This window comes from Camelina sativa, chromosome 18, assembly GCF_030686135.1.
Source record: "Camelina sativa cultivar CO46 ecotype springtype chromosome 18, ASM3068613v1".
Classification (NCBI taxonomy): Eukaryota; Viridiplantae; Streptophyta; class Magnoliopsida; order Brassicales; family Brassicaceae; genus Camelina; species Camelina sativa.
In genome coordinates, this window is record NC_141897.1 from 2,329,056 (window position 1) to 2,355,830 (window position 26,775).

Below are 26,775 nucleotides of genomic sequence, written 5' to 3' on the forward strand. Positions count from 1 at the left end.
GTGATAATTGTACGGTGAAGATTCGTTGATAATATTCTATTATGAAGCCAATTAGAAAATTAAACATTGATAATAGATGGTATGTATGTTTAAAAAACATATGATTCCCCTGGTAAGATACCATTCACATTCACACAATATATGTTGCATAGAATGATAAAATTTGAAAAATAACAAATAATGTTATTAGTCAGCTCAATTTAGAATTTATATTAATTGATTTTTTTATTAGAAAACCAAAATGTAAGTCAAAGGTGTGAGATTATTAAGGCAAGTTCGGTGGGGATGTGTAAGTCAACATAACATAAATGGTCGGTCAAGATTTAAATATAAGCAAAGTGACAACAATCAAAAGTTTACACTTGTCGTGAAATTGAACTAATTGCTGGATTTGATAGATTACCCAACTCATCTAAAAAAGTAGTAATAATTAAAGAGTACTATAAAGATTTAAATCAAAGGTTTTTTGGACCGTACATTTTGATAATAACGTGCACCTATCAGGCCACACTTGTAGTTGGTGAATTAACCTTATTCGACAGGTGTGTTTCGTGAGATTTATTATTTGTAGATCAATTTAATTTTTTTTCAAACTAATCAATTCTTTTCTTCTTTGACAAATTATAACATTTTCAATATATATTTTTCGATGAACAAAATAAAACTTTTATCTGTGAAGAATTTTAAAATTTCTAAACAGAAAAAAATGGATCATGTTTTGATATTTGGGCTTGCACTAATATAAAGGAGAGAGATTTAGGTTAATGCATATTCATGGATCAGTCATTTGGGCTAGAGTTTATTTTCTTTGTAATGGGCCTAAAATGGGCCTCTACGTCCAAAATGATTGAATTCGGCCTAAAAGTTCTCTGTCTAAAACAATTTATCTATTACAAAATTGTGGTTTTGGGGTTGTTTCGCTATCGGAGAAAATGTTAAATTATACTTTTATACCTTAATCGGGTAACACCATTTCAAAACTTGATTGGTTTTAACCGAGCAACCTAGCGAATACTTAAACTGATACAAGTGATCAAATCACAACCTCCGGTCAAAAGCTCCAAACATAAACTGAACCAACCTATGTTACAATAAAATAGAACAAAGATCGCACATGGACCAACCATGTTGGGGTGAGTGGTTAAATATGATAAAATAAAGAATGTGGATTAACTTTTAGGTTGGGTTGCTCAAGGAGAATGTGAATGTGTTAGACACTTTGTGGGATATTAGTTGGCATTCTATGGATCTTTTTGTCTTGGGATTTAGTGGATTTGTTTGGAATTTCCCAATGTCATTCTTTCTCTACTTTTTTAGTTAGTTGTTGCTCTTGGGAAGGTTATTTTAATCTAAAAAACATATGCAGCACATTACTCCATACCTTTTTCACACTAAGTACATGTTATTAGACTTTAGACGTAAATATTTTTTACATTCTGATACTAACAGTGAAGAATATGAGACTCACACTCAAAGAATTTTCAGGAAGTTTAATACTTTACTAATCGAAAACAAAAATAAAATCGATCTGAAATAAAATCCGTTTATATATAAGTGAAATTACATTTTTGAAAATTTAGTCCTACCACCATGACATAGAAATGGCCCTTTGTGTTTGCACAAACATTTTTGTTGCAATACGTAAAAGAGGAGCAAGTCAAGTCTTATATAATGGGTTTGAGTTCATTGTTTAGTCATCATGATATTTTATGTGATTAATATATAATGTCTTGAGGTGGTAATCTTTGTTTTAGGAGATCTAACTCAAAAAGACCATTTTTTGTCAACACCAATGTCATAACATAATCACAACGAAATATAAAACAAGGAATATGGGGGTTACTATATGTTTTCTAAGACACCTGCAACAAGCACAATCACTGCGTGCATTTAAATATAGAGAAATTCTTTTAAATACCACTAAAAAGGTTTTTTTTCCAAAAATACCATATCTTAGTTTTCTTTTTCAAAAAATATCACAAAAGTTTTTTTTCCAAAATTACCACAAACACAAAAAAATTGATTTTTAAGGATGTAGAATTTTTTTTTTTTAGGTTTGGGTTGACACATTAAGTTTTAGGGTATAGTTTTTAGGGGTAGGGTTTAGTATTTAGAATTTAAGAATTAATTTTTAGTATTATAACTTTAATTCAATTATGTGGTATTTTTTGGAAAAAAATACTTTTTAGTGGTATTTTTGGGAAAAAAAACTAAATTGTGTTATTTTTGAAATAAAAACATATTTTAGTGGTATTTATGACAATTGCCCTTAAATATATGGTGTGACAAAACTCTTATAAATTATAACTAAACATAAGGACTTAGTTAAGTCCTCCACCAATCTACAAAATTTAGTTTATTAGGGTGTTTTGTTTTGTTTTTTTGGGCATTCTTAACGATTATTTAAAGAATTGCAGAGCTTTCTCATTTTCTCAAAACCGGTTTCTTTGCATATTACATTAAGTTTACACTCTGGATTATATATTACAAACAATAAATAATGTCAAGCTTGAATAAAAATATGCTTACACTGTTACACATAATCCGATCCAACCGATCTCCTTGGTACATGTACCGTATATTTATACAGTAAATTACGTCCACTAAAACATTAAACTATAGTCTTTTCTCCGGCGGACATTTCTTAAAGTCATAAAACTTGCAAATCTTTTGAAATAGTAACAACACTAATATTAAACTCGTATAATTCAACACAGCTTTGATTTTGTGTGGTTTCTCATGGGAATGTTTGGACAGCGATAAAACACAGTTATCAATACAATCAAACTTTATGTTAATGAATTCACAAAAAAAAAAAAAACGTCACAGTTTTCTCTCAAAATAAGTTGAACATAAAATAATTCAATAACCGAAATGTTAGATCAAACAGTGGAGTTATTCAAAAAGTACACAGTTGTTTTTATTTTACTTCTGGTGTCAACTACACCATTATTTACTTTCAACCAAACTCATCAACAAATAACCGATAGTAATAAATAGAAACATTTATTACAAAGGCAAACAAGAGAATTGGAAATTCTTAAAATATGTTTTCTTTATTAGTACTTTAAAAAATTATTGGATACTCCTATATATATATATATATATATTAAATTACACCTAGGAATACAAACATCGAATGAAAAATAGATTTTTGATTTGTTAAAAGATAGGGTCCACGTTACTATATATCATCATCTGCATCAAACTACCATACAAAGTCATCGCACCAACCATACCCCCTTTGCTTACTTCACTTGAGTTTCAAACCCATAAACAACAACAACAAAACTATACATACTGCAGATTAACAAATACGCAAATTGTTGCATATATATTAATATCGCACTTAAATGTGTCACATGCAACCCTATAAAAGACTCCTTCCTAATTAAGGATTTTAGTTGCTACAATACAAGTATGATTTTATTTATATCATTTCTTGTTTGGTAAACTATATGTTGTAATTTCCTGAATAATTGTTTTGATCTCAAAAATAATTGACAATAATTCTAATAACAAATATATTATTTACCTTGTTTTTTAATGGTTGACGTGAGTCCTAACTAGAGTATTAGGCACGTTCCTGGTATATAAATGACGACAACTTACTAGTCTATCTCAAATCAAATTGCACTGAAAAATGAAAAATCAACGAAAATATCCAGTTAAACACAAAGACAAGGTCAATGTGCACCTGTTCCAAACGGTTAGGGGAGGTATTGGTTTAGGATTTAGAAAGAATTTTAATGACTTTAAAAGTTAGGTAAAATATGTTGTTATTCAATCAAGACTTGTAAAAACTCTTTAAAAATTTGGTGTTATTGGTTGTGGATTTGTAAAAAGTTATCTAAAATCTTGATAAATCTAGTGTTATTGGATTAAGAGTTTTATAAAGTCATTAAAAGTTTTATGTTATTCAAGTAAAACAAAAGAATCTTGGATTGTTAATGAATTCAAATTTTATGTTATTGGTTTAGGATTTTATATCATTTTCTTCATAACAAAAGTCATGAAAACTCTTTCATCAAATAGAAAGATTTTACAAGATTAGAAAAAACAAATCATCAAAATTTTAAAAAACTTTCTAAACAATCTCTTAGAATCTTTCATTTTTTACTTTCAATTTTCTATGATTCTAATAATCAGCAAAAACATAAAGTTATTAAAATTTTTTCTAAATCCTAAACCAATACCTCCCCTTAATCTACGTGTTTGGTATTGCTTATCCTTTATTCCTTTTTTTGAAGTATCCATATATGTGTCCATGATTGGAAAAAAAAACAAAGTGAAATGCATGATTTCTCTTTAGATTTATAGGATACCAATCATGTACTTATCATCATTATCTTTACGAGGTACTTTTTTTCTTTGCCTTTCTTTTCTTTTGAAAAAAGTGAAAGATGAATAAAAAGCTTCTAAACACAATATCAGTTATATATATATATATATATATATATCCGAATCACTAAAATTAGTTGATTCACTAATTTTAATCCGATATAATTTGAAGATGTATATATATATATATACACTTGTTTGTTGATGCAAATAGTTTTAAAAAGAAAAGTTACTCAATGATTCAAATAAAACAAATTATTTATCTCCTTCTATATAAACTTTAGTCTAACTTTCGCTTTTTACAAAAGCAAAAGAAAAAAGTACCTTATAAAGACAATGATGATAATAAACACATGATTACATAATCCTCTAATCCAAAAAAAAAAATACCCGTGAATATCTCATTAAACACTTCTTTAACGTCGATACACAAAAAAAAATTTGTTTTACTCGGCTACTATTTGAGTCGTCCGGTTAATTAATTACCACACTCTGAATAACTTGAAATGTATCTTTAATGCATAACTAAGTTTTATACATCCTGAAAAACTTACTATTTAATAGTAGTAATATTTATTTGCTAGGTTATAAAATTTGACTTTTATTTTTGCGTCATTATCCACGTCATCGATCGATAGCAAATTATCATTTGTATGTATCTATCTCCCTCTCTCTGTCTCTTTCTTTTCTGATAAACCTCACCAGCTCCTCTCACATACTGCAACTACTAAACCCTCTCTCTTTCTCTCTCTCTCTCTCTCTCTTTCTTTCTTCACCATTTCTTTATCTTCCATGGAAGAACAACTATCAACAACAAACTAAAAACATGTTTCTAAAGGTGTTTCTTCTCTTATCTTTGGTCTCTTTCTCACACTCATTAAACTCTTCTACAGCTTCTTGTCCTAACGACACAGACTTCCGTCAACTAACAAGAGTTTTCCGTTACGTCTCCGGTTTCAACTCTTCTTGGTTCTCCTCCTCTAACTGCTCCGCCGTCATCACTCGAGTCGTTCTTCCGTCAAGAAACCTGAACGGCACCGTTTCCTGGAACCCTTTGCGTAACCTCACGCGCTTACGTGTTCTTGATCTCTCCAACAACTCTCTCCATGGCTCTATTCCCACTTGGCTCTGGTCAAAACCGGGTTTCGTCTCCGTTGATCTTTCCCGGAATCGGTTCGGTGGTTCTATACGAGTGATTCCATTTAATGGTTCAATTTCTTCGGTTCAAGAGTTGAATCTCTCTTTCAATCGGTTTACAAACGCGGTTGACTTAACCGGGTTTATTAATCTCACAGCTCTCGATCTCTCTCGTAACAGTCTCGGTGTTTTGCCTCTTGGTTTAGCTTCTCTCTACGGTTTACAGCATCTCGATATCTCAAGATGTAAAATCAACGGCAGTATTAAACCGATTTCCGGTTTAAAATCATTGAACTACTTGGATTTATCGGAAAATTCAATGAACGGTTCGTTTCCGGTCGATTTTCCAAATCTTAACCATCTCCGGTTCTTGAATTTATCCACAAACCGGTTTTCCGGTTCGGTCGGGTTTGACAAATACCGTAAATTCGGCAAATCGGCTTTTTCACACGCCGGCAGTTTCGTATTCAACGACTCCAAAATCCCTAATCACTACCGTCTCCACCATCTCACTCACCGGAATCCTCCGCCGCCGCCACGTCATCAAACCGTCAAAACGCACCGTTTTCATAAGCACACTCCTTTGGTAATCGGCTTGTCGTCTTCGTTAGGAGCTTTGGTAATCCTAATTTTCGCGGTGGCTATAATTTTAATCCGCCGTAGATTGAAATCGGCGAGTATGAAATCGAGATGGGCGATTTCGAATCCAGCACCGTTGGATTACAAGATGGAGAAATCTGGACCGTTCGAATTCGGAACGGAGTCGGGTTCGTCTTGGGTCGCCGATATAAAAGAACCAACGGCGGCTCCGGTTGTGATGGCATCTAAGCCGTTGATGAATCTGACTTTCAAGGATCTGATTGTTGCCACGTCACATTTCGGAACGGAGTCCGTTATATCTGACGGCACTTGTGGTCCATTTTACCGTGCCGTTTTACCAGGAGATCTCCACGTGGCAATCAAAGTGCTTGAAAAGATCCGAGACGTTGACAAAAACGACGCCGTTACCGCGTTTGAAGCTCTTACTCGGCTTAAACATCCAAATCTGTTGACACTCTCCGGTTATTGCATCGCAGGTATCAACTAATCTCCCTGATATGTTTACTATCTTATTAATTTGTGACATAAGGTTTCGAAATTAACTTTAAAACCCTAATATATATATAGGACATGTTTTGATTCGACCAAGTAGCAAATACAGTATGTAACTGTATAACTTTGGATAGTATATATACATATACTGTATATGTAATGTAACAAACTATTTCCCTTTTTTAACTATGTTAGTACATGTATATACTATAGTTTGTTAAGTGTATATATACATATACTGTATATGTAATGTAACAAACTATTTCCATTTTTTAACTATGTTAGTACATGTACATGTATAAACTATTCACTGAACAAAAATCTATATGTTACTAAACAAAGTAATTAACGGTAAGTCGCTAAGAAATCTCACAAATAATTTTACCACAAAAAAAAAATCTCAGAAAAAATATATTTCAATTTTCAACGACAAAAATATGAAATAGCTGACTTTTTGTTTGTCCAAAATAAAATATAAACAATAAATCATGTAATTTTTCGCTAATTTAATTAGTGGAATAAGCTAATTTAGAACCAAATATATTAAGAGTGAAAACTAGGTTTTGACTATTTTATTCTATAAACATTTTTTCCGTGGATTAAATTAAAATTATTATTAAAAAAAAATCGAGGCGTAGACGTCATTTAATGAATTTTTGTCTCTACTTTCACGGGTTTTTGGATAAACACATTAATGAGGCAATAAATGCTGAACGGTGTCATATTCATTAGTAGCAGGTACAGTAGTATATTGTACAGACGAAAAAATGTCAGTTGTGTATAATGATGTTACGTCACGTACAAAAAAAATCTAATACAGTATGTTTTTTGTGCCATGATTACTAGATTTTATGATTTTTCGTGACCTTAACGTAAAAATGTATAATTATTCCAAAAAGTTTCTCCAGAGCTAAAAAAAAAAAGTAATGTGTGTATGTGATAGTCTGAAAGATTCTTACAATGACTTGTTTTTAGGGTTGTTTCATTTGGTGTTTTTGTTAGTGGACTGACTTTAAAAAGTGTGCAGACAAGTCACATCCTTGCTTTGGGACTCGTAGAGGTTTATATAGATAGCTTGTCGGGTTTCAACAATCCTTTCTCCTTTACGTATATGCTAAATATGTTTTCTTTCTGACCTTATTTACTATGTTCACCAATAATCACCAAAATATGACTGTTTCGCAGTATTAAGTATTAACTCTGTTTTAGATGGTGAATTCAAATGTTATTTGCATTAATACGTCTAGCACCACTTTGTTAATTTAACTAGGAATCTAGAATTTACATTTTTTTCGAATTTAGTTAGTAAGTATGGTTAAACTAGAAAAAGCAACATTAACTTTTCAGTTTCTGTTACAAAAAAGAACATTATTTTTTTTTCAGTATTAAGTTTATTTTTTTGTTCCTACCTAAAATTGTGGTTTAATGTTTTTAGGAAAAGAGAAGCTTATATTATATGAGTTTATGGCTAACGGAGATCTTCACCGATGGCTTCACGAGCTCCCAGCGGGAGAAACCAACGTGGAAGATTGGAGTGCCGATACATGGGAGAGTCACGTTGGAGATTCATCCCCGGAGAAAACAAACTGGCTAATACGTCACCGTATCGCCATTGGAGTTGCACGTGGTTTAGCCTATCTTCATCACGTTGGTACTACTCATGGACACTTGGTCGCTACCAACATCCTCTTAACTGAAACCCTAGAGCCGCGAATCTCTGATTTTGGTATCAACAACATTGCGAAAACCGGTGATGATCATAGTAACAACAACGTAGAATCCGATGTGTATAGTTTCGGGGTGATCTTGTTTGAGCTGTTAACCGGGAAGCAAGGGAAGGATGAGAATGTTAAATCAGTTAGACGTTTGGTTAAGGAGAGAAGAGGAGAGGAAGCTCTTGACTCGAGATTGCGGTTAGCAGTTGGAGATTCGGTTAATGAGATGGTCGAGAGTCTTCGGATTGGTTACTTTTGCACGGCAGACTCGCCGGGGAAGCGACCAACAATGCAACAAGTCTTGGGTCTTCTTAAAGACATACGTACGGTTTCGCGTTGAATTAGGAAAAAAAAAGTTGGGTTTAAGATAAATCATGTGAGTATTAGATTCGGGTGTTGTGAGGTGTGAGGTGTGTGAGATTAAGATACATGCGCTTGTGTCAAGGTACTTTGTATTTTTTTTTTTTTGAAATTATAGAAAAATATTTTCAAAAATTGGCAAATTTTTATTAAACTAATACAATTTTTATTGATAAAAAAGGTTAACTGAAATTTATATTTGATCACATCCAAATTTACATGAACATTTTGGAGGTTGTCGTTATATATAGTCTTATAATGTTTCATTCAACAAAGCCTTGTAATATCTTTAGAGTTTGGCATTGACACGTTAGTTGTCATCTCAATGAAATTAGAGTTTAGCGTTGACACGTTAGTCATATATTCCGAATCAAATCAGAGCTTGAGATACAATAATATTCTTGCCATTACCAAAAACAACTAACGATACCATAGCCATTGCTTAAAGATATCTAAATCTTGTATTCAAGAACTAACATTTATAGAAGTATATGTTATCGATTTGTCTAGACATTCCATTCAATGATTTATTAATTTTGAGCCGTACTCCACGTGATAGAATATTGAGGAGAAAAATGTTATATAAGGGAAGACAAAACAAAGTGGGTAAGGTGGGAAAGTATTGGTAAGAAGATAATGCTGAGAAGCTGGTGAGAACTTATTGGTTGTTTTTGTTTGTCTTTTCTACGATATGCATACCAAATTTTAGTCCAAGTATTGTATTCGAATAATTATAATCAAAAGATTTAGCGAATAAGACTCATGATTTAGCGAATAATTATAATCAAAAGATCACTCGATGATAATAAGATGTAGTTTTGTTTATTTAGATTTCAACTTTTTTTAAAAAAAATACATTTATATTAATTATAATTGCAATTTAAAAGCTGGTGAATGTTTTTTTGCCAAGTCTATGATTTATTTCACACTACTAAATTAAAATCAGAGTTACGATAGTACTACAAACTATACGTCAAACACTATATATTATATAGTCTCTTGATATTTTTGCCTCTATACTCTCTTGGCTGCCTGCACTTTGTTTTGTCCGATGACTGATCCATAAATTTTTCTTTCCAATTTTTCTATTTGTTTTGTTATGGATTCCACTTTATTCCGCTTTCAATATTCTTTTTATTTTTATATAATTTTCTTATAAGAAAATCAAATTTCGATGTGGATATTATTCGTATCATTCACCAAAAAGAGATAAACCAAAGTACTTAATCCTTAGCACTTTCGTCACGTCTATATCTTCACATCCTTTCATTCTCTTCTTGACTTTCTTTTTTCTTCTCTTTTCTATCTTTGTTTTGGTTAAAATTTGACACTTTTTAATATAATAAAACAAAACATTTTATTTGATCTCTTTACTTTTCCTTTTTCAGGTTTACTGGACTGTTTGTAACGTTCAAAAACACTTTCATATCTATTGCTATTTGCATATCATAAAAGTACAACAGAATACTACAGTTTTAAAGCATTTTACAAGTTGACAAAACCATTTTTAGGATACCTAGCTATACCAAGTAAGGTGTTTTATGCCTACTACGTTAATACTATTCTTTAGTTTCATTGGGCATGATCGCAATATATATAGCCGTTGAAGCATATGTAAAGGTATAAAGACACACAACACACTGATATACACTTGAAACACGCCAAGCCAACGTTTTTCTCTTCAATTTTATTAACAAAATTTATCTCTCACAATGATACAAAATTGTGAGAGACAAATTTTGTCTCGGCCCTTACTCAACCTATTCTACCCAATAGAATTGACCCTGACTAAGAATAAATCTGAAACTTTCTATTTTCTATCTAACACAACACCCTGTGTAGATCTAAGAGAAGAAAATAACCCTCTCTCTTTTTATCTATGAGAGAAAAAAACCAACCCTCTCTCTTTTCTATCTAGACTCTCACTAGTGTAGATCTAAGAGAAAGAAAAACAATTCTCTGCTCACTTAATCATCTCCCTGATTAACGTCACAAAGAACTGGGAACACATCTTCTAAGCCTTATTTTTGCGGCTTCGAAGTTTACAACTGTATCAATATTCTAGAGTGCTCAAATTGGCTCGTGGCCTACTCCTAGAATTTATATACACAACTTGAGAAACCCTAGAAGGCGAATCTCCAAGTATCAAGGGATAAGGAAACTGCTTCCTTCTCAAGCTTATCCTTTCCTTATATTTTGTAGAGAATATTCTTCATATCTCCAAGTACAATTTCGTCTCTATCTTCAATGTCAAGTCAGTAACCTTCTTTGACACATCATCACATCCACTCACGTCCTGCCACGTCAGCTCACACATCCACGTCAGCAACTCAGGCGTTTGTGATCTGATGCAGCTTCCTGATTGACACAACACTCTGTTCGGCACAAAGACTTGTTCCTCTCAGCGAGTTGTTCCAGAAACTGCATTTACAATCTCCTCCTTTTTGACTGAGTTTGATACTCAAGCATCTCTCTGGTTCATCCTGAAAAGACACTCCAACAAACACAAGCCAAAAACAGAACAAGGAACAACTAGACCAAACAACAGTCATTATCTAGCAAAATCAATCAACAGCTTGTTCAAACAGAACTATGATTAAGAACCTAATAATCAGAAACCCCAGCGGGCTGCAGCGGAAACCATGACCTTAATAGCTCTCTAATCAGACTTAATCAATTGACATATTCTCAATCATTAGCAAACTAAGATCAACCAATTAATCAATTAAGTCTCCCCCATAAACAATGATTCTCCCCCTAAACCAAGTAGTTACAAGGATTCTCCCCCATAAATTCAGAACTCCTTAACATTAGGCAATAACCAAAGCCAGAATCATTCTCCCCCAGCTTGAGTGATCAACTAAGTCAAAAACAGACATATGTATCACAACAGTATAATGAGTTATGGGAATCACTTACCTGCTAACAATGCTTCGCATCCTTAAGCACTTGATAATCAGTCTTGTCGCCTATTGAAACAGCTTCATGTGTGTAAGCACTTCAATTCTTCTAGCAACCACAACTTGTGTATCATGTTATACACTTTCAAACCTCTGCTTCACTGTAGATATCCTTCATTCTTGCATCTAAACCAGTTTTTCTGAACGATTCTACGCAGAGTCTTGTTGCCCTTACCTAATCAGATCAGCTAAGCACATATCACTTCTCCAATTCGTTATCTATAGGGAACTTAAGCATATGATCATCTGTTAACTCAACTAACATCAGCCTCACATGTCTAAGTGTGATAGTACATGTGAGATTCCAAATGCATAGTACTTCACAGGAATATTCACTGTCTTGATCAAACCCCTGACAGTTGACAGATTAGCCCACACAACTCATATACCTTTGGTTAAGTAAGGCTTAATCTCAGACACAGTTTTCAGAAGCCCAACAACTTCAAACATCCTCATCCATCATTATTGGAACCAAACACAAGCGTTCGTTCTTCAATGGATGTAAACGACCTAAAACAGAGTATCACACAACTCTATTTTCCCTGCAGATAACATGTCTCATCACAATCATATGCACCTGTTGATCATCAAGGGTGAGATGATCACCTGACCCTCTTTTGTTGACTCCACGACACTGAAGTTTCAACACACTTGTGCAGATGCTCTCATAACTCAAAAAGATGTCTCCTCGGTGATATAGACGATACGTCAAACAACTGGCAGGACATAGACACTTGCTTCGTAGCACAATCAATCTTCAGGTAAGAGTCCCTTTCATCAAATATGTTGATCAATGACGGAACTCTAATGAACAACCACCTGTTGTACATACATGAAAAAACAACTTGCAAGCACAATCTTCTGTCTAGGAGCACTCATCAGCCTCTGGTACATGTAACTCCATTCCTTCGTATCATGGAATTGACACTATACTCATTTATCGATACAAAATGAGTACCAGTCTTTCGAATCATCCTCAGACGCATGATGACTCAACAACAATCCTCTGAAGCCATTTCACCACTAGTGCCAAGTTGTGAGTTTTAGTAACAACTACTTCAAATCCTTCAATACTCCTAGTACACCCAAATATTTAGATGAACACGCAGTTCTTTGATCCTACTTACATGATCAATCTGTCGTTCAAAAAGTCAGACCCTTGATCAATTGCTGCTCTATGGATTTTACCACTTAGAGAATCATGATCATTCTTGTGAGCTGAAACAAATGAGCGTGAACCTGAAACACTTAACACACATCAGTGCACACTTGTTGAAAACATACAAAAATTTCTCATCAACAATATTTACAATCAACCTCATGTTTCAGCAATCAATCATATGAATTTAACTACAAAACATTGATTTTACAACACATTTTGTCTTTTCAGCCTTTTATACACAACCTCAAACATCCAAACATCGTTAATCACAGGAAGTGAGGGAACCAGAAAAGCAATAGACCATTAAGAGCATTCTTCTATTAATTTCCTACTTCTTAAAACAAGAGGTTTTCATACCTTGAGATCTGTTCTATGATGTGTGCCAACTACTTGTTAGGGACTTCACCAGAAACTACCACAACCTTTTGTGAATCTTCAAGAAACATCTCTGTGATCAGTGGCTAGTCTTTCGCTCAGGCATGCCTTTGATTCTTATGGTTCACCATCAACGTGAAGTAGGCAGCTGGAATTTCCTTTGGAGAGTGCATTGACAGTAGTGTATCAAGTATTTTTTTTTTTTTATTATTTTAAAAACTTTGCATGACACACTACCTTAGAGCTTAGATCCAACAGACATGAATGGTGATACACAGTTGATACACAAATTTGAGACAAAAATACAGATTGGTTAAACCGAATTGATCTATCCGCCTAATCAAATTCCAGATTCACGTCCGTCTAATTTAATCGAAATGAAAGTGGATATTTCGAAGGCATTTGACTCAGTCCAGTGGTCTTTCCTGTTAATGTCTTAAGAGCTCTGAATCTCCCTCCTGCATTTATTCATTGGATCTCGCTATGCGTCACTACGGCTTCTTTCTCGATCCAAGTAAATGGTGATCTCGCTGGTTATTTTCGCAGTGCTAGGGGACTGCGTCAGGGCTGCTCACTTTCACCATATTTATTCGTCATCTGCATGAATGTGCTTTCCAAGATGTTGGACAAAGCAGCAGGCTCACAAGACATTGGCTACCACCCGCGGTGTAAAAATCTGCGTTTAACACACCTTTGCTTTGATGATGATCTCATGATCTTAGCTGATGGGAAAATAAGATCAGTGGATGGTATAGTCCAAGTTTTGAATCTTTTTGCTAGGAGATCTGGTCTAATGATAAGTATGGAAAAAATGACTTTGTATCTTGGGGGTGTTTCACCAGATGATTGTGAGTTAATGGGAACTCGTTATAGTTTTGGTTTGGGCCAACTCCCTGTTCGATATCTTGGTCTCCCTTTAATAATAAGAAGACTCACTGTTGTGGATCTTTCCCCTCTGTTTGATCAAATTTGTGGCCGAGTTAGTACGTGGACCTCACGGTCTCTCCTATGCGGGTCGTCTAAGCCTAATACGTTCTGTGTTATGGAGCACGACAACCTTATGGATGAGTGCTTTTCGGTTACCGAGGGCAAGCATTCGGGAGCTAGATGGTATATCTTCTGATTTCTTATGGTCCGGACCGGACCTGAACACAAAGAAAGCAAAAATGTCATAGTCTGAAGTGTGTAAAACCAAGAATGAAGGTGGACTAGGGCTGCAGTCTTTGAAGGAAACAAATGATGTCAGTTGTTTAAAATTGATTTGGCGTTTTGTCTCTCGAGGGACATCTTTGTGGGTCAAATGGTCACAAATGAACTTATTTAAGGGTGGGTGCTTCTGGTCAGTTAAACCTGTATCGCTATCAGGCTCCTGGATGTGGAGGAAGTTGTTGAAGTATAGAGAACTAGCAAAAACTTTTGTTAAAGTGCGGGTGAACAATGGGGCTCTTACATCTTTCTGGTATGATAATTGGTCGACTCAAGGATATTTTCTGGACAAAGTAACCACGAGGCATGATTGATTTGGGTATTAGAGGAAACATGACGCTTCAGGCTGCGTGGTATCAACGAAGGAGGCGAGTTCACCGATTAGCTTTGTTAAATGATATTGAGGATGCTCTGAATCATGTGTATCAGACTAGAACACCTTCTCAACCGGATGTTGTCTTATGGCGAGGTAAAGGAGATTTGTATAAGGCAACTTTCTCTACTAAGGACACCTAGAATCATATAAGGACAGCTTCTAACCAAGTAGCATGGCATAAAAGTGTTTGGTTTGCTCATGCTACACCCAAATATTCTTTTTGCACTTGGCTTGCAGTGCACAATCGGTTATCAACAGGGGATCGTATGGTCGCTTGGCGTAATGGTTGTCGGGTGAGCTGTGTTTTCTGCTCTACTCCGGTGGAGACAAGAGACCATTTGTTTTTCTCCTGTCCCTACACCTCTGCAGTTTGGTCAGGATTTGCAAAAAACCTCTATCAGGCTCGATTTGCCACCTCTTGGTTATTGCTGCTTGCTTTTCTTTCGGAGTCTCATGCTGATCGAGTACATGTTTTTTTACTCCGCTATACCTTCCAACTCACGGTCTACGCTGTCTGGCGGGAGCGCAATGCTAGGCGCCATGGGGAGGCACCCACACCTGAGATAACTCTTCTTGGCTGGATTGATAAGCACGTTAGAGCTCAACTACTTGCTATTGAGCGATTGGGAGATCGTAGATATGCTATGGGTCTTCAGCAATGGTTTGCGACAAAACACTAGAAGATTGTCTATACTCTATGTCAACTTTAAACTTTTTTCCAGCAAATTTTTCTCTAAAAAGCAGATGTAAAACGATATTTTTTTTTGAATATAATTTAACATTTGTTCAAAAAAAAAAAAAAATTTGTCTTTTATTAATGTAAGACTGTTTTTGCTTTGACGAATGATGTTGTGTTACCTCTTTTCTAAGTTCTAACTATTACTATGAAACAGCTTGGAAAGGAACGTTGTGATCCTCTTTACGGTTGATCTCGATGATGACTCAGATCTTATTGATGAAGATTCTGTTTTAACAGAAGACTTGAAGAACTGCTGGTAGTTAAAGACAACCACGTTACTGACTTTGGACCTTTGATATATATATACTGATCCTTTTATATGCATACATATATATCACCATTGTGAAGTCCTGTAGATCCTTTTAGTTTTAAGAATACACTTCATTGAATTCAATGTAACTTTTTCATCCTCTTTGGTTATCTGTCTGAAGAGAACAATACCTAATAATGATCTGACAAATTGATCTAAAAACAAGAGACAGCAAAATGTAATACAATATCTTTCTCACCTGTTCTCCGGGAAAGAAACCAGTAGCCTTGGGCATATAAACCGGATCCATTAAAACCGATCCGAACCGATCCAATAAAACCGATTTGGATCGGTTTCGGATTCACTGTTAAAACCAATCAGATTCTATGTTGATTGTGATTCGGTTTTCGGTTTCAAACCGATCCGAACCGAAATCCGATCGGTTATCCGTCAAACCGAAACACACCTAGATGGCTAGATACACCGATACAAAGTTATAGTCTGTTTTCTGATTTTGTCTCGACTCGAGTCGATTGTCCTTCTCCTTCTTCCTTTAGACTGTGTGTGACTGTCCCAAACCTCTTTTGTCTCGACTCGCACTTCTCGACACACTAATTTTGCCGACTCAACGCTGGTCTCAACTCTCAATCCTAGTTTCTTTGCTTTATAAACCCCCAAATCCCAATTGTTAAACTGGAAACCCAAGGAGACCTACCTTCGCCTCTGTTAGTCGCATCAAGGAATCAATCGCAGGTATTTATGTTCTTCCCAGAATCTAAGTCGTTTAATGTTAAGAACTTAAGATGAGATCTGTTTACGGTTTCTCTTTCTCTCTTTAAGCTTCGTTTATAAGTTTCAATGTTAAGACTTAAGATGAGCTCTGTTTATGGTTGTTGAATGTTGATGTTGATGATGATTTATGAAACCTAGAGACAGAATATTTGATCTTAGGTTGTTGAATGTTGATGATGAATTATGAAGCTGATTTTTCTCTGTTCTTTCTCTGTTCTTTCTCTTGTTCTGGTTTGGTATAATTTTGTTGTCTAAGCTCCTTTTGTCTCTGCAAATGTAATGTGTCTAACTATGTAAGCTCCGTTTGTCTAATGTGGTCTGTTTTTTTCTTTGTTCTGATTATGAGTAATGTGTTCTTTGTCTCCATCCTTTTTTTTCTTTGTTCTAAGCTTTGTTTCTCTCTTTGTAAACTTGTAGATTGTTGTCTAATGTGTGTCTCTCTTTGTCTTCATTATTACAGATGGATTCTTGCTCACATCAACCCAGAAATGATGACAATGAAAAGGATGGAGAAGAAGTAGAGTCTCACGAAGCTGGTCATGAAACTGGGTACAAAAGGAAAAAACAAGCAGATGCAGATGGTTCTGCTCCTAAGGTTCAAACAAAGAAGAAGAAGGCAGCTAGGGTACAAAGGTCATTCGTATGGGATCATTTCACAAGAATCCATGGGGAAAAAGATAGATGTCGTTGTCATTATTGTACTCTCAATATGGGTTGTGCGACTCATAATGGAACTTCTTGTCTGAAAAATCATCTCCTTATCTGCAAGCAGTACAAGACATGGAAGGAAACCAGAAGTGAGACTCAAAATGTTCTCAGTCAGAGTGATGATAACGGTTTGCAGTTGGCCAGAGTTATTGAGGATGTGTTTAGAGAAGCTTCTAATGAGATGTTGGTTCTCGGTGAATTGCCACTTTCATTTATTGAAAGTTTGGCTTGGAAAAACTTCTGCAATAAGGTTAAACTCTACAAACCTCACTCTTGGAGAACTGCAACTAGGGATATTGTGGAGGCTTACGTGAAGAAGAAAGCAGAAATGATGGAGGCTATTGGTGCTACTAAGCAAAGGTTTTCTCTAACAACAGATATATGGGTTGCACCTACGACTGGAACTAGCTACATGGTCATCACAACACTTTTTATTGATGCAAGTTGGCGCCTACGCAAGATGATAATTGGATTCAAGCATGTCGCTGACCATACAAGGTCAACTATAAGTTCTGTTCTTCTTAAATGTTTGGCTGAATGGGGGATAAAGAAGATCTTCACAATCACTGTTGACAATGCCACTGCCAATTCTAATGCTATGAAGAAGTTTAAGGAAGCATTCAGCTTAGTAGGAAATGATGCAATGGTGTTTGGTGGTAAGTTCCTGCATTTACGTTGTTGTGCTCACATTATTAATTTAATTGCGAAAGATGGTTTACATGACCTTAAGGATAATGTGGAGGCTATTTGGAATGGTGTTCAATATGTTAGAGCTTCTAGTAAAAGGCTTGAAGCGTTTGAGCAGAAAGTTGAGTCAGGAAAGATGACAAGAGGGAGTTTATCATTGGACTGCAAAACAAGATGGAACTCCACTTATCTGATGTTAACAAGAGCATTGAAGTTCAGATTGGCTTTTGATAGAATGGAGGCTGAAGATAAGCTGTATAATGATTATTTCTGTGAAATCGTTGAAGGGAAAAAGAGGATTGGGCCGCCATGTAAAGATAATTGGGATGAAATTGAAAGGTTAGTAAGATTTTTAGTCATCTTCTATAACTCTACCTTGGTAGTTTCAGCATCATCGACTGTTAGCTCTTACAAGTGTTACAATGAAATTGTAACAATAGAAAGGAATCTATCGGCATTGAGCACTAATTCTGATCTGAAGCTTAGCTTAAAGGCAGAGGCTATGAGAGATAAGTTCAATAAGTATTGGGATGGATCAAAGAAGCTAAAGAAGATGCTGATCATAGCTATTGTCTTTGATCCGAGGAACAAAATGAAGTTTGCGAGTCTTTGTTTTGATATACTCTATGGTAAAGACAATGCAGAATCTAAGGAGATTACTAAAGTAGTTAATGAGGTTCTAGTAAATCTGTTTAACGAGTATAATGCGACAACAGTTGGATCAAGCTTTCAGTCGCAAACTGCATCATCATCTCAAAGTGGACATGAGTCTCAAGGTGATCTGAATCAGAAAATGGATTTTGACAGTGATATCGAATATCAAAGGGTGGACACTATGTACAACGAGTTGGTTAATGAGATTGGTTTTCAAGATGCAAGTTCAGAGTTGGAGTTATATCTGAAGGAGAAAGTGGAAACTCCAAAGGCTAACCAGCTTGGGATAAAGTTTGATGTCTTGGGATGGTGGAGGATCAACAGTCCTAAGTATCCTATTCTAGCCTCAATAACAAAGGATGTACTTGCTATGCAAGTGTCTTCTGTTGCATCTGAATCAGCTTTTAGCAATAGTAATAGGATTTTAGACCCATTTAGGAGTTGCTTGACTCACTACATGATTGAGGTTCTGATGTGCAGTGAACAATGGTTAAAAAGTGAGATTCTGTTGAATGAGAAAAGAGTGATTACAACTCAGCAAATGCTTGCTGAGATTGAGTTGCAGGATAGTCTTCAGAAAGGTAAGTTGTTCTATTCATTATATCCTCTTTTCAATTGTGCATTTAAGTATTACTTAGTATTAACTTTGTCTTCATTAATCTTTTTTTTCAGAGTTTGAGTCGCTATGCAAGCTGTGAAGACTGAAGATGAACGTTGAAGTTTCTGATCTGATAGAAGTCAAAAGAGGTTTGAACAAGTCTCTTTCAAATTTGAACCATGTCTTGTTAAATAGCTTTACAAACACCCTTTTGAGTCCATTTGAATCAGGTCCCTGCATTTTATTTCTTTTTGTAATCGTTATACACAGGTGAATGATTGAACTTCTTGAAGATTGAAGAGAGTCTTTGTGTTTGAATGTTTGGAATTGTTTCTGCCTTGGTTATGTTTAGTTGTTTTCCAGTTTTCTTCAGTCCTTCTTATTGGAACTGATTTCAGTTTGAATAAGTTGAAACTTGTCAATGTTGTTATGTTTTATGGTTTGAATTTGCATAAGTTGAAACTTGAAGTCTTGGGTTGTCTAATGTTTGTTAGGTTTATGTCTTGAACTCTTGATGATTCAATGGAAATGTTTCGGATAATTCGGTTTTTACAGTATAATTCGGTTTTGAACCGGTTTTAAAACCGATTTGAATTTGTTTTCAGTTTAATGTCGGATTTTAAAAAAAAAGAAGGAAACCGATCCGAAACCGAATGGATCCGAACCGATCCGATCCGGAAAAGCTGTCGGATTCTAATCGGATTCTTTATCTCCCAAACCGAATAATCCGAAATCCAACAAAACTTAACCGATCCGATCCGAAAAACCGAATGCCCAGGGCTAGAAACTAGTCTCGAGACCAACTAAACCCTTAACCCCCAAACCCAAGTATAACCTAACCATCAGTTAGACAAGCTTCTGACTACAAAGAAGTAACTAGTTCTGGCTATCATTACCAAACCAAACCGAACCAGGGTAGATCAATGGAAGCTGAATTTGTACAGAATCCCAAGTGTCAGAGCTTAGGAGAGACCTCAAAAGCCTCTCGAAGTTTAGCACTATCATGACTCCTCTAAGTTGAACTACCAACTGCTCTATTCGCATAGCAAAATCATGCTTCCCGCTATTTCTTCAACCATCAGTCACCATATCAAAGCACCGTGATATTGAAACCAAACCCATCTCTGTCATCTCAACCAAGTCATTAGCTGCTTCCACGCATTTCCCACCACGAACGACCACACATTGTACTCAGCATTATGTAAACCGGCCTGTTTAGGCGGATGAGCCTTCACTTTCGTGTCACTCAAAAACCTAAAGGAATCATCAAAACATCCCATTCCTACACATTCCTTTAATTATCTAATTCACAAAACAACATCATTCTTCTACACTAACTTCATTTCTCTAGAATTGGTAACACCCAATCCCCATCTCTCTCTCCTTCCCAATCTTCATGAGAGCCAACCATAACATCTCTCTTTACTTCTTCACGAGCTTCATCTTCCGTTTGTAACAGCTTCCTCGAATGACGCGTCTTCAACAACACAAGATCCAGCATTTTCCTCCGCACATTGTATATAGGATTTGGCTCGATCAAATAGCCTTTGCTATAAGCTTCTCTTAGACACAAAGTCTGCGTACTTCCTTTCGTGGACACATAGAAAACCCCGGGATGCTTCAAGATTACTTCCCTCACGTTTACTTCAATTCCAAGATCCTTCCGGAAATGAGCTAATCTTTCGACTTCAACCTTTTTCTCTACCGTTAAGCTCAGAAGCTCATGGATAACTGCAACAACCCGCTTCTCGAATCTCTCTAACCCCCGAGAAATCTCCTTTCTCTCGTAAGGCTTCACATAAGGTATCCTTTGCCAATTCTTTAACTCTTCTCTGAATCCTTTCTCAATCTTGAACCCTGTTGGAAGATTGATAGGAAACGCGTAATTAGTCTCAAACTCACTCAACCATTTCTCTCTGTATTCAACTTCTCTCCACTCCTCAACTTTTGCCACACACAAACTCTTCTCATCATCACAATCTCCATCAACTAACTCCAAAGTCTCCAAATCAACTAACCTGAAATGTGAAGTGTACTTAGCCAAAATCGAATCACGAAAATCCTCAGGCAATCCTAATTCCTTTCTAATCAACCTCAAAGCATGTACACGAAGAACACCTTCTCTAGACATCAACAACAACTTCTTAATCCTCTTCACAGCATCAACCTCACACTCTCTAATCACATCCTCTTCCTCATCAATCAATACCTTCAACTTCTCAGTAACTTTACAACACAGGTTCTTCCTAAAAGGATGTGTAAAGATCTCAAAAGCATGAGGATACTTACCAACAAAAGCTCCAACATTTACATTCAAACCAACCAGATTCTTCCAACGAGACATTAGCTGCAAAGACACGAAAGGACCACGCTTTTTGCGAGACATGAGCTTAGAAATCTCGAGAACGATGTTTAGTTTCCTAATCTGAGCAATGAGTTTGTCTAACCTATGATCTCTCGTTCGGTTCTCTAACCTAGTTTGCGCTGAATCTACAGGCTTTAACCATCTTCTCTGATTGTAGCAATAAAAGGGAGATAAAGATGAAGACTTTATTGGGTTTTGATGAGTCAAAGCTTCTCTGATGCTACTGTACCTCAAAGATTTTAGAGAATTCATATCTTTTCACTGTGAATTAAGGGAAAAGGGAAACACCTTTTCAAACATGAACATCGATCACCATTTCTCTCCAAAGCCAAGAGGGCGGCGGAGAGGGACAAAGAACAACAACAAACCAAGTTCGTCTTAGAATTAAGCAAAAATTAACGAACCGAACGGTTTGCTTATTGAACCGAATGGTTTTCCTATTAAACCGAACTAAAGTGTTTCCTTATGAAAACACGAATTCGAATTGAAGCATACCCGGTACAATATATGAAATTTTCGAATCTGAACCGCACCTGAACAAAGAATTTTACAGGCTGCGAAGGAGACGACGAGTGAACTGAGTCAGTAACTCTCTCACTCTCTCAAGTCTCCAGTAAAAATGTGTTCTTGTTCTAGCCGCTAGACGACGAGAGAGGTGATTCTTGTTTCATCCCCTCTTCACTTGTTTGTTCGTCTTCGTCGTTCCCTGCGGCGTTCTCATCTCATCTCAGTCTCAGTCCCTCCTTTCTCAAATTCCTCTGTGCTCTCGGTTCGGAACGGTAATTAGCCTAATCACTCGATTCTTCTAAAGTCTTGAGCTTTAAAAGTTTTTAGCTTTTTTTTTTCCTTTGATTCTGATGGGTAGTTAGCCTAATCACTAGATTCTTCTCCCATTAAGTTCACACGTAACCTAATAAAAATGAAATTTTTTTGATCTGTCTTTGCTAGATCTGGCTAAGGGGTTTGGTTTGTTGTTATTTGCCCAATTTTGATTTGAGGGGTTTGCGCAGGAAGTGAAGATGAAAAGTTCATCTCTTTTCATGGCTGCAGCCACGGCTGGTTGTTGCGGTGCTATGCTTGCTAACTCATTCTCACCGAAAGAAAAGCTAAATGATTACATATGGGGTCTTGTTCAGAAAGCAATCACACATTTTTCTACCGATATGACTCTTGTCATAAACGAACTTTCAGGAGGTTTCTTACCTAACAAGATGTTCCATGATGCACAAGCGTATATGGCCACCAGGATCACTCTTTCCACTTCCAACAGGCTCAGAGTAGTCAAACGTAATGGAATAAGCGGACTTCTGTTGGTAGAGAACGATGCATTCGTTGACACTTTCAGGGGAATCAATATCAGATGGATCCTCCGTACTAGTGAAATCGATAGGAACACAGGAGGAGGAATATCATCACAAGTTCAATACTACGATCTCATCTTCCCCAAAAAAGAAAGGGACTTGGTCATTGAATCATACTTGCCTTTTGTCTCCCTCGAAGCTGAATCTAGTCCCTTCCTTGGTATTGTGTAGTCAGCTACCTTGGTACTTATTAGTTCCTTTTTATGTATTGTGTTTCCTAAGTCATTGTTAGGTGGGAAATATCTCAATTATGTTTTGTGATACCACCATGGATCTCTAGTTTAATTCTCTGAAGTCTAATCTAGTATAAGGACTTTAACCATCTCCTCTGAGTCTAATCTTGTGTTGTGTTTTGATGAGTAAAAAACTTGCATATACTATTATGGTTTGAGCATTGATTTTCTCAATGGTGAAATTAACATAAATCAAGTCGTTGATTGATTTGAATTTGATTGATATGATGAGGTTCAAGTGTGCGGTTGTACCATTGCTATCATAGGTTTGATTACAGAGGATCAACTCTCACTGACACTGCCAAAGTCAGACAAAAAAAACGAGTCTTTAAGAGCAGAAGACAAGGGAACAATCGTTTGACAATTTCGAGACTTTCCCGCTTCCATTTGCTAAAATCTTCAATTCTTTTTTTTACTTATTTGTCTTCTTTCCCGATTCAATTAATGCAAAAAACTTGTATTTTTAATGGTCTGCCCTATACGAAAGGGCAAAAAACAGACAATTTTAATTGCGGGGAAACAAGACAAACATTTAAGCCTTGAGATTTCTTTACTTTTTAACTCTTAGATGGAGATTGTGATAACTGTTTTTAGGAATCTGTGTTTATTATCACTACTCTGTTCTTGATTCTGTTTCTGCCATGGATAGTCTCTTATCTCCAAAGGGTGTTAACTATGAAGGTGGAATCTTTTTTTAATCAAAGATCTTTCTTTTATTTTGATTAGTGAAGAAATTTTGTAACTTTTTTCCATTTTTTTTTTGTTGTAGTTGCTGCGTTAATGTCAGTGAAGAACAAGATGAAAGATGAGAAAGAGGTTTTGTCTGGTTGGGATATAAACTCTGTTGATCCTTGTACTTGGAACATGGTTGGTTGCAGCTCCTCTGAAGGTTTTGTGGTTTCTCTGTGAGTATCAATCATTGCACACCACTTGTTCTATGAAATGTCTCTTAGAAACGTTTTTGTTGTTGCAAATTTTGAATTTGTTTTATTGGATCTCTTAATGCAGAGAGATGGCTAGTAAAGGGTTATCAGGGATAATATCAAATAGTATTGGGGAATTAACTCATCTTCATACATTGTGAGTTTAAACAATTTTGTTTGTCAATCTTGGAATTCAAGAATGTGTTGTTGTTGTATTACATCTAATGGTTTGCTTGTAATTTTTGTAGGTTACTACAGAATAATCAGTTAACCGGTCCGATTCCATCTCAGTTAGGCCAACTCTCTGAGCTTAAAACGCTTGATCTATCTGGGAACCGGTTTAGTGGAGAGATCCCAGCTACGTTAGGGTTCTTAACTCACTTAAACTACTTGTGAGTTTGGTATTAATGATTCTTGGTTTAGTGGTTAAATGTTGTAACTGTTATCTATCATCTTTTACAAGTCTCTTTTTAAGTCTTATAGGCGGCTTAGCAGGAATCTTTTATCCGGGCAAGTTCCTCACCTCGTCGCTGGCCTCTCAGGTCTTTCTTTCTTGTATGTCTTGCTCTTCTGCGGCCTCTACTTAACATTACAGTTTATCGAGATTTACTGTTTTGTATAAAGCTTCTTACACTATTGTTTTTGAATAGGGATCTATCGTTCAACAATCTTAGTGGACCAACTCCAAATATATTAGCAAAAGATTACAGGTAAAATATTCGAAAGATGCATGATTATTAGCCATTGCAATGTATGTGAAAGCTTCTTGATGAATTTTTCTGTTGTAGGATTGTAGGAAACGCATTCCTTTGTGGTCCAGCTTCCCAAGAACTTTGCTCAGATGCTACACCTGTGAGGAATGGTATGTTGAACTGTAAGTTCTCTCCGAAATTAAGCTTGTTTTATGTAGAACGTGGATTGTTTTAACGTGTGCTTTTTGATCTGCAGTGACCGGTTTGTCATCAAAGGATAATAGCAAACATCACAGCATAGTGCTCTCATTTGCATTTGGCATTGTTGTTGCCTTTATCGTCTCTCTAATGATTCTCTTCTTCTGGGTGCTTTGGCATCGATCACGTCTCTCAAGATCATATGGTACACATAACTACAGTCTCTCAAAGTCTAATATTTACAACAAATGTGTAGACGTTGCTGAAATCTGCATTTCTTTATATGGATTTCTTAGTGCAGCAAGACTACGAATTTGAAATCGGGCATCTGAAAAGGTTCAGTTTTCGCGAAATACAAACTGCAACAAGCAATTTTAGTCCAAAGAACATTTTGGGACAAGGAGGATTCGGTATGGTTTATAAAGGGTATCTCCCAAATGGAACTGTGGTAGCGGTTAAAAGATTGAAAGATCCTAACTATACAGGAGAAGTTCAGTTTCAAACCGAAGTGGAGATGATTGGCTTAGCTGTTCATCGTAACCTTTTACGTCTCTTTGGATTCTGTATGACCCCGGAAGAGAGAATGCTGGTGTACCCGTACATGCCAAATGGAAGCGTAGCTGATCGCCTGAGAGGTTTTTTCAATTTAAACATTTCTTGTTTTGTAATTCTTACGTTGAAAAAGTTCCTAAAAAGATGACGTGTTTCAGACAATTATGTAGAAAAGCCGTCTTTGGATTGGAATCTGAGGATAAGCATTGCACTCGGTGCAGCTCGAGGACTTGTTTACTTGCATGAGCAATGCAATCCAAAGATTATCCACAGAGACGTCAAAGCTGCAAATATTCTACTTGATGAGAGCTTTGAAGCAATTGTTGGCGATTTTGGTCTTGCTAAGCTTTTAGACCAGAGAGATTCACATGTCACAACTGCAGTCCGAGGAACCATTGGACACATTGCTCCTGAGTACCTTTCCACTGGGCAATCCTCAGAGAAAACTGATGTTTTCGGATTCGGAGTACTAATTCTTGAACTCATAACGGGTCATAAGATGATTGATCAAGGTAACGGTCAAGTTCGAAAAGGAATGATATTGAGTTGGGTAAGTAAAAAAAGATTGAATCTTTCTGTTACATCCTTTTGAGTCATTTGCATAGAGCAAGAAACTTCCCTGGATTAGGACCAAACTTAAATTAAAACCATTGATATGTGTGTTGGTTCAGGTAAGGACGTTGAAAGCAGAGAAGAGATTTGCAGAGATGGTGGACAGAGATTTGAAGGGAGAGTTTGATGATTTGGTGTTGGAGGAAGTTGTGGAATTGGCTCTGCTTTGTACACAACCTCATCCGAATCTAAGACCAAGGATGTCTCAAGTGTTAAAGGTTCTAGAAGGTTTAGTTGAACAGTGTGAAGGAGGGTATGAAGCTAGAGGTCCAAGTGTCTCTAGGAATTACAGTAAGGGTCATGAAGATCATTCTTTTATTATTGAAGCTATTGAGCTCTCTGGACCACGTTGACACTCCAAAATGTGTATTAACTGGTTTTGTGTTTGCAAAAGAAAAAAAAAAAAAACTGGTTTTGTTGTCATTGTCATCAACTGTATATTGTTTTTCTTTTCTAAAAATAAATGAATATTTGAGGAATTAAATTGCTATTTCAATTTACACAATGTTGTTTTGTCATAAAATTGTAAAATTTAATAAACTCATTGACAAAATAAAAAAGACAAAAAGAAAAAAATTGGTTCGCCTTCGAGACCGGTTTAGAAAAACATTATAACTAAGAAGGCCCATATATGCCTAAGATTATGTTATTACCGTGGGCTTTATAACTTGGGCCTTTATAAAATCA

At 35.9% G+C, this 26,775-nt stretch overlaps 4 protein-coding genes across 10 annotated transcripts; 3 read left to right on the forward strand and 1 right to left on the reverse strand.

Annotated features, from left to right (window-relative positions):
• Nucleotides 1–4,784: 4,784 nt before the first annotated feature.
• On the forward strand, nucleotides 4,785–8,780 carry LOC104760326 (calmodulin-binding receptor kinase CaMRLK). The gene is made up of 2 exons (XM_087498609.1): nucleotides 4,785–6,554; nucleotides 8,006–8,780. Exons 1-2 carry the CDS (start codon nucleotides 5,168–5,170, stop codon nucleotides 8,623–8,625), a joined length of 2,007 nt encoding a protein of 668 aa, XP_087354735.1. The 5' UTR covers nucleotides 4,785–5,167; the 3' UTR covers nucleotides 8,626–8,780.
• Nucleotides 8,781–16,965: 8,185 nt separating this feature from the next.
• Nucleotides 16,966–19,252, forward strand: LOC104763079 (zinc finger BED domain-containing protein RICESLEEPER 2-like). Its single transcript, XM_010486495.2, has 2 exons — nucleotides 16,966–19,135; nucleotides 19,227–19,252. The coding sequence occupies exons 1-2, from the start codon at nucleotides 16,966–16,968 to the stop codon at nucleotides 19,250–19,252; spliced, it is 2,196 nt and encodes a 731-aa protein (XP_010484797.2).
• Nucleotides 19,253–19,670: 418 nt separating this feature from the next.
• Nucleotides 19,671–21,769, reverse strand: LOC104760327 (protein ROOT PRIMORDIUM DEFECTIVE 1-like). The gene has a single exon (XM_010483228.3). It carries the CDS (start codon nucleotides 21,767–21,769, stop codon nucleotides 20,492–20,494), a length of 1,278 nt encoding a protein of 425 aa, XP_010481530.2. The 3' UTR covers nucleotides 19,671–20,491.
• A 241-nt stretch (nucleotides 21,770–22,010) lies between these two features.
• Nucleotides 22,011–26,572, forward strand: LOC104760328 (protein CLAVATA3 INSENSITIVE RECEPTOR KINASE 4). 7 transcript variants are annotated; one of them, XM_010483229.3, is made up of 12 exons: nucleotides 22,011–22,296; nucleotides 22,528–23,792; nucleotides 23,881–24,016; nucleotides 24,120–24,191; nucleotides 24,283–24,426; nucleotides 24,518–24,589; nucleotides 24,685–24,744; nucleotides 24,823–24,908; nucleotides 24,983–25,129; nucleotides 25,221–25,559; nucleotides 25,635–26,026; nucleotides 26,148–26,572. In XM_010483229.3, exons 2-12 carry the CDS (start codon nucleotides 23,753–23,755, stop codon nucleotides 26,439–26,441), a joined length of 1,782 nt encoding a protein of 593 aa, XP_010481531.1. In that variant the 5' UTR covers nucleotides 22,011–22,296; nucleotides 22,528–23,752; the 3' UTR covers nucleotides 26,442–26,572. The 7 variants fall into 7 exon arrangements, with proteins under 7 accessions (XP_010481531.1, XP_019095703.1, XP_010481532.1 ...); XM_019240158.2 differs by having other exon boundaries at nucleotides 25,647–26,026; XM_010483230.3 differs by having other exon boundaries at nucleotides 24,823–24,896.
• Nucleotides 26,573–26,775: the final 203 nt, after the last annotated feature.

Coding starts and splice junctions, on each gene's coding strand:
- LOC104760326 (XM_087498609.1), top strand. CDS start 5,168: ATGTTTCTAAAGGTGTTTCTTCTCTTATCTTTGGTCTCTTTCTCACAC. Junction 6,555..8,005: donor CTCCGGTTATTGCATCGCAG/GTATCAACTAAT, acceptor TAATGTTTTTAG/GAAAAGAGAAGCTTATATTA.
- LOC104763079 (XM_010486495.2), top strand. CDS start 16,966: ATGGATTCTTGCTCACATCAACCCAGAAATGATGACAATGAAAAGGAT. Junction 19,136..19,226: donor GCAGGATAGTCTTCAGAAAG/GTAAGTTGTTCT, acceptor CTTTTTTTTCAG/AGTTTGAGTCGCTATGCAAG.
- LOC104760327 (XM_010483228.3), bottom strand. CDS start 21,769: ATGAATTCTCTAAAATCTTTGAGGTACAGTAGCATCAGAGAAGCTTTG.
- LOC104760328 (XM_010483229.3), top strand. CDS start 23,753: ATGGATAGTCTCTTATCTCCAAAGGGTGTTAACTATGAAG. Junction 24,427..24,517: donor TTAACTCACTTAAACTACTT/GTGAGTTTGGTA, acceptor TAAGTCTTATAG/GCGGCTTAGCAGGAATCTTT. Junction 25,130..25,220: donor ACGTCTCTCAAGATCATATG/GTACACATAACT, acceptor TGGATTTCTTAG/TGCAGCAAGACTACGAATTT.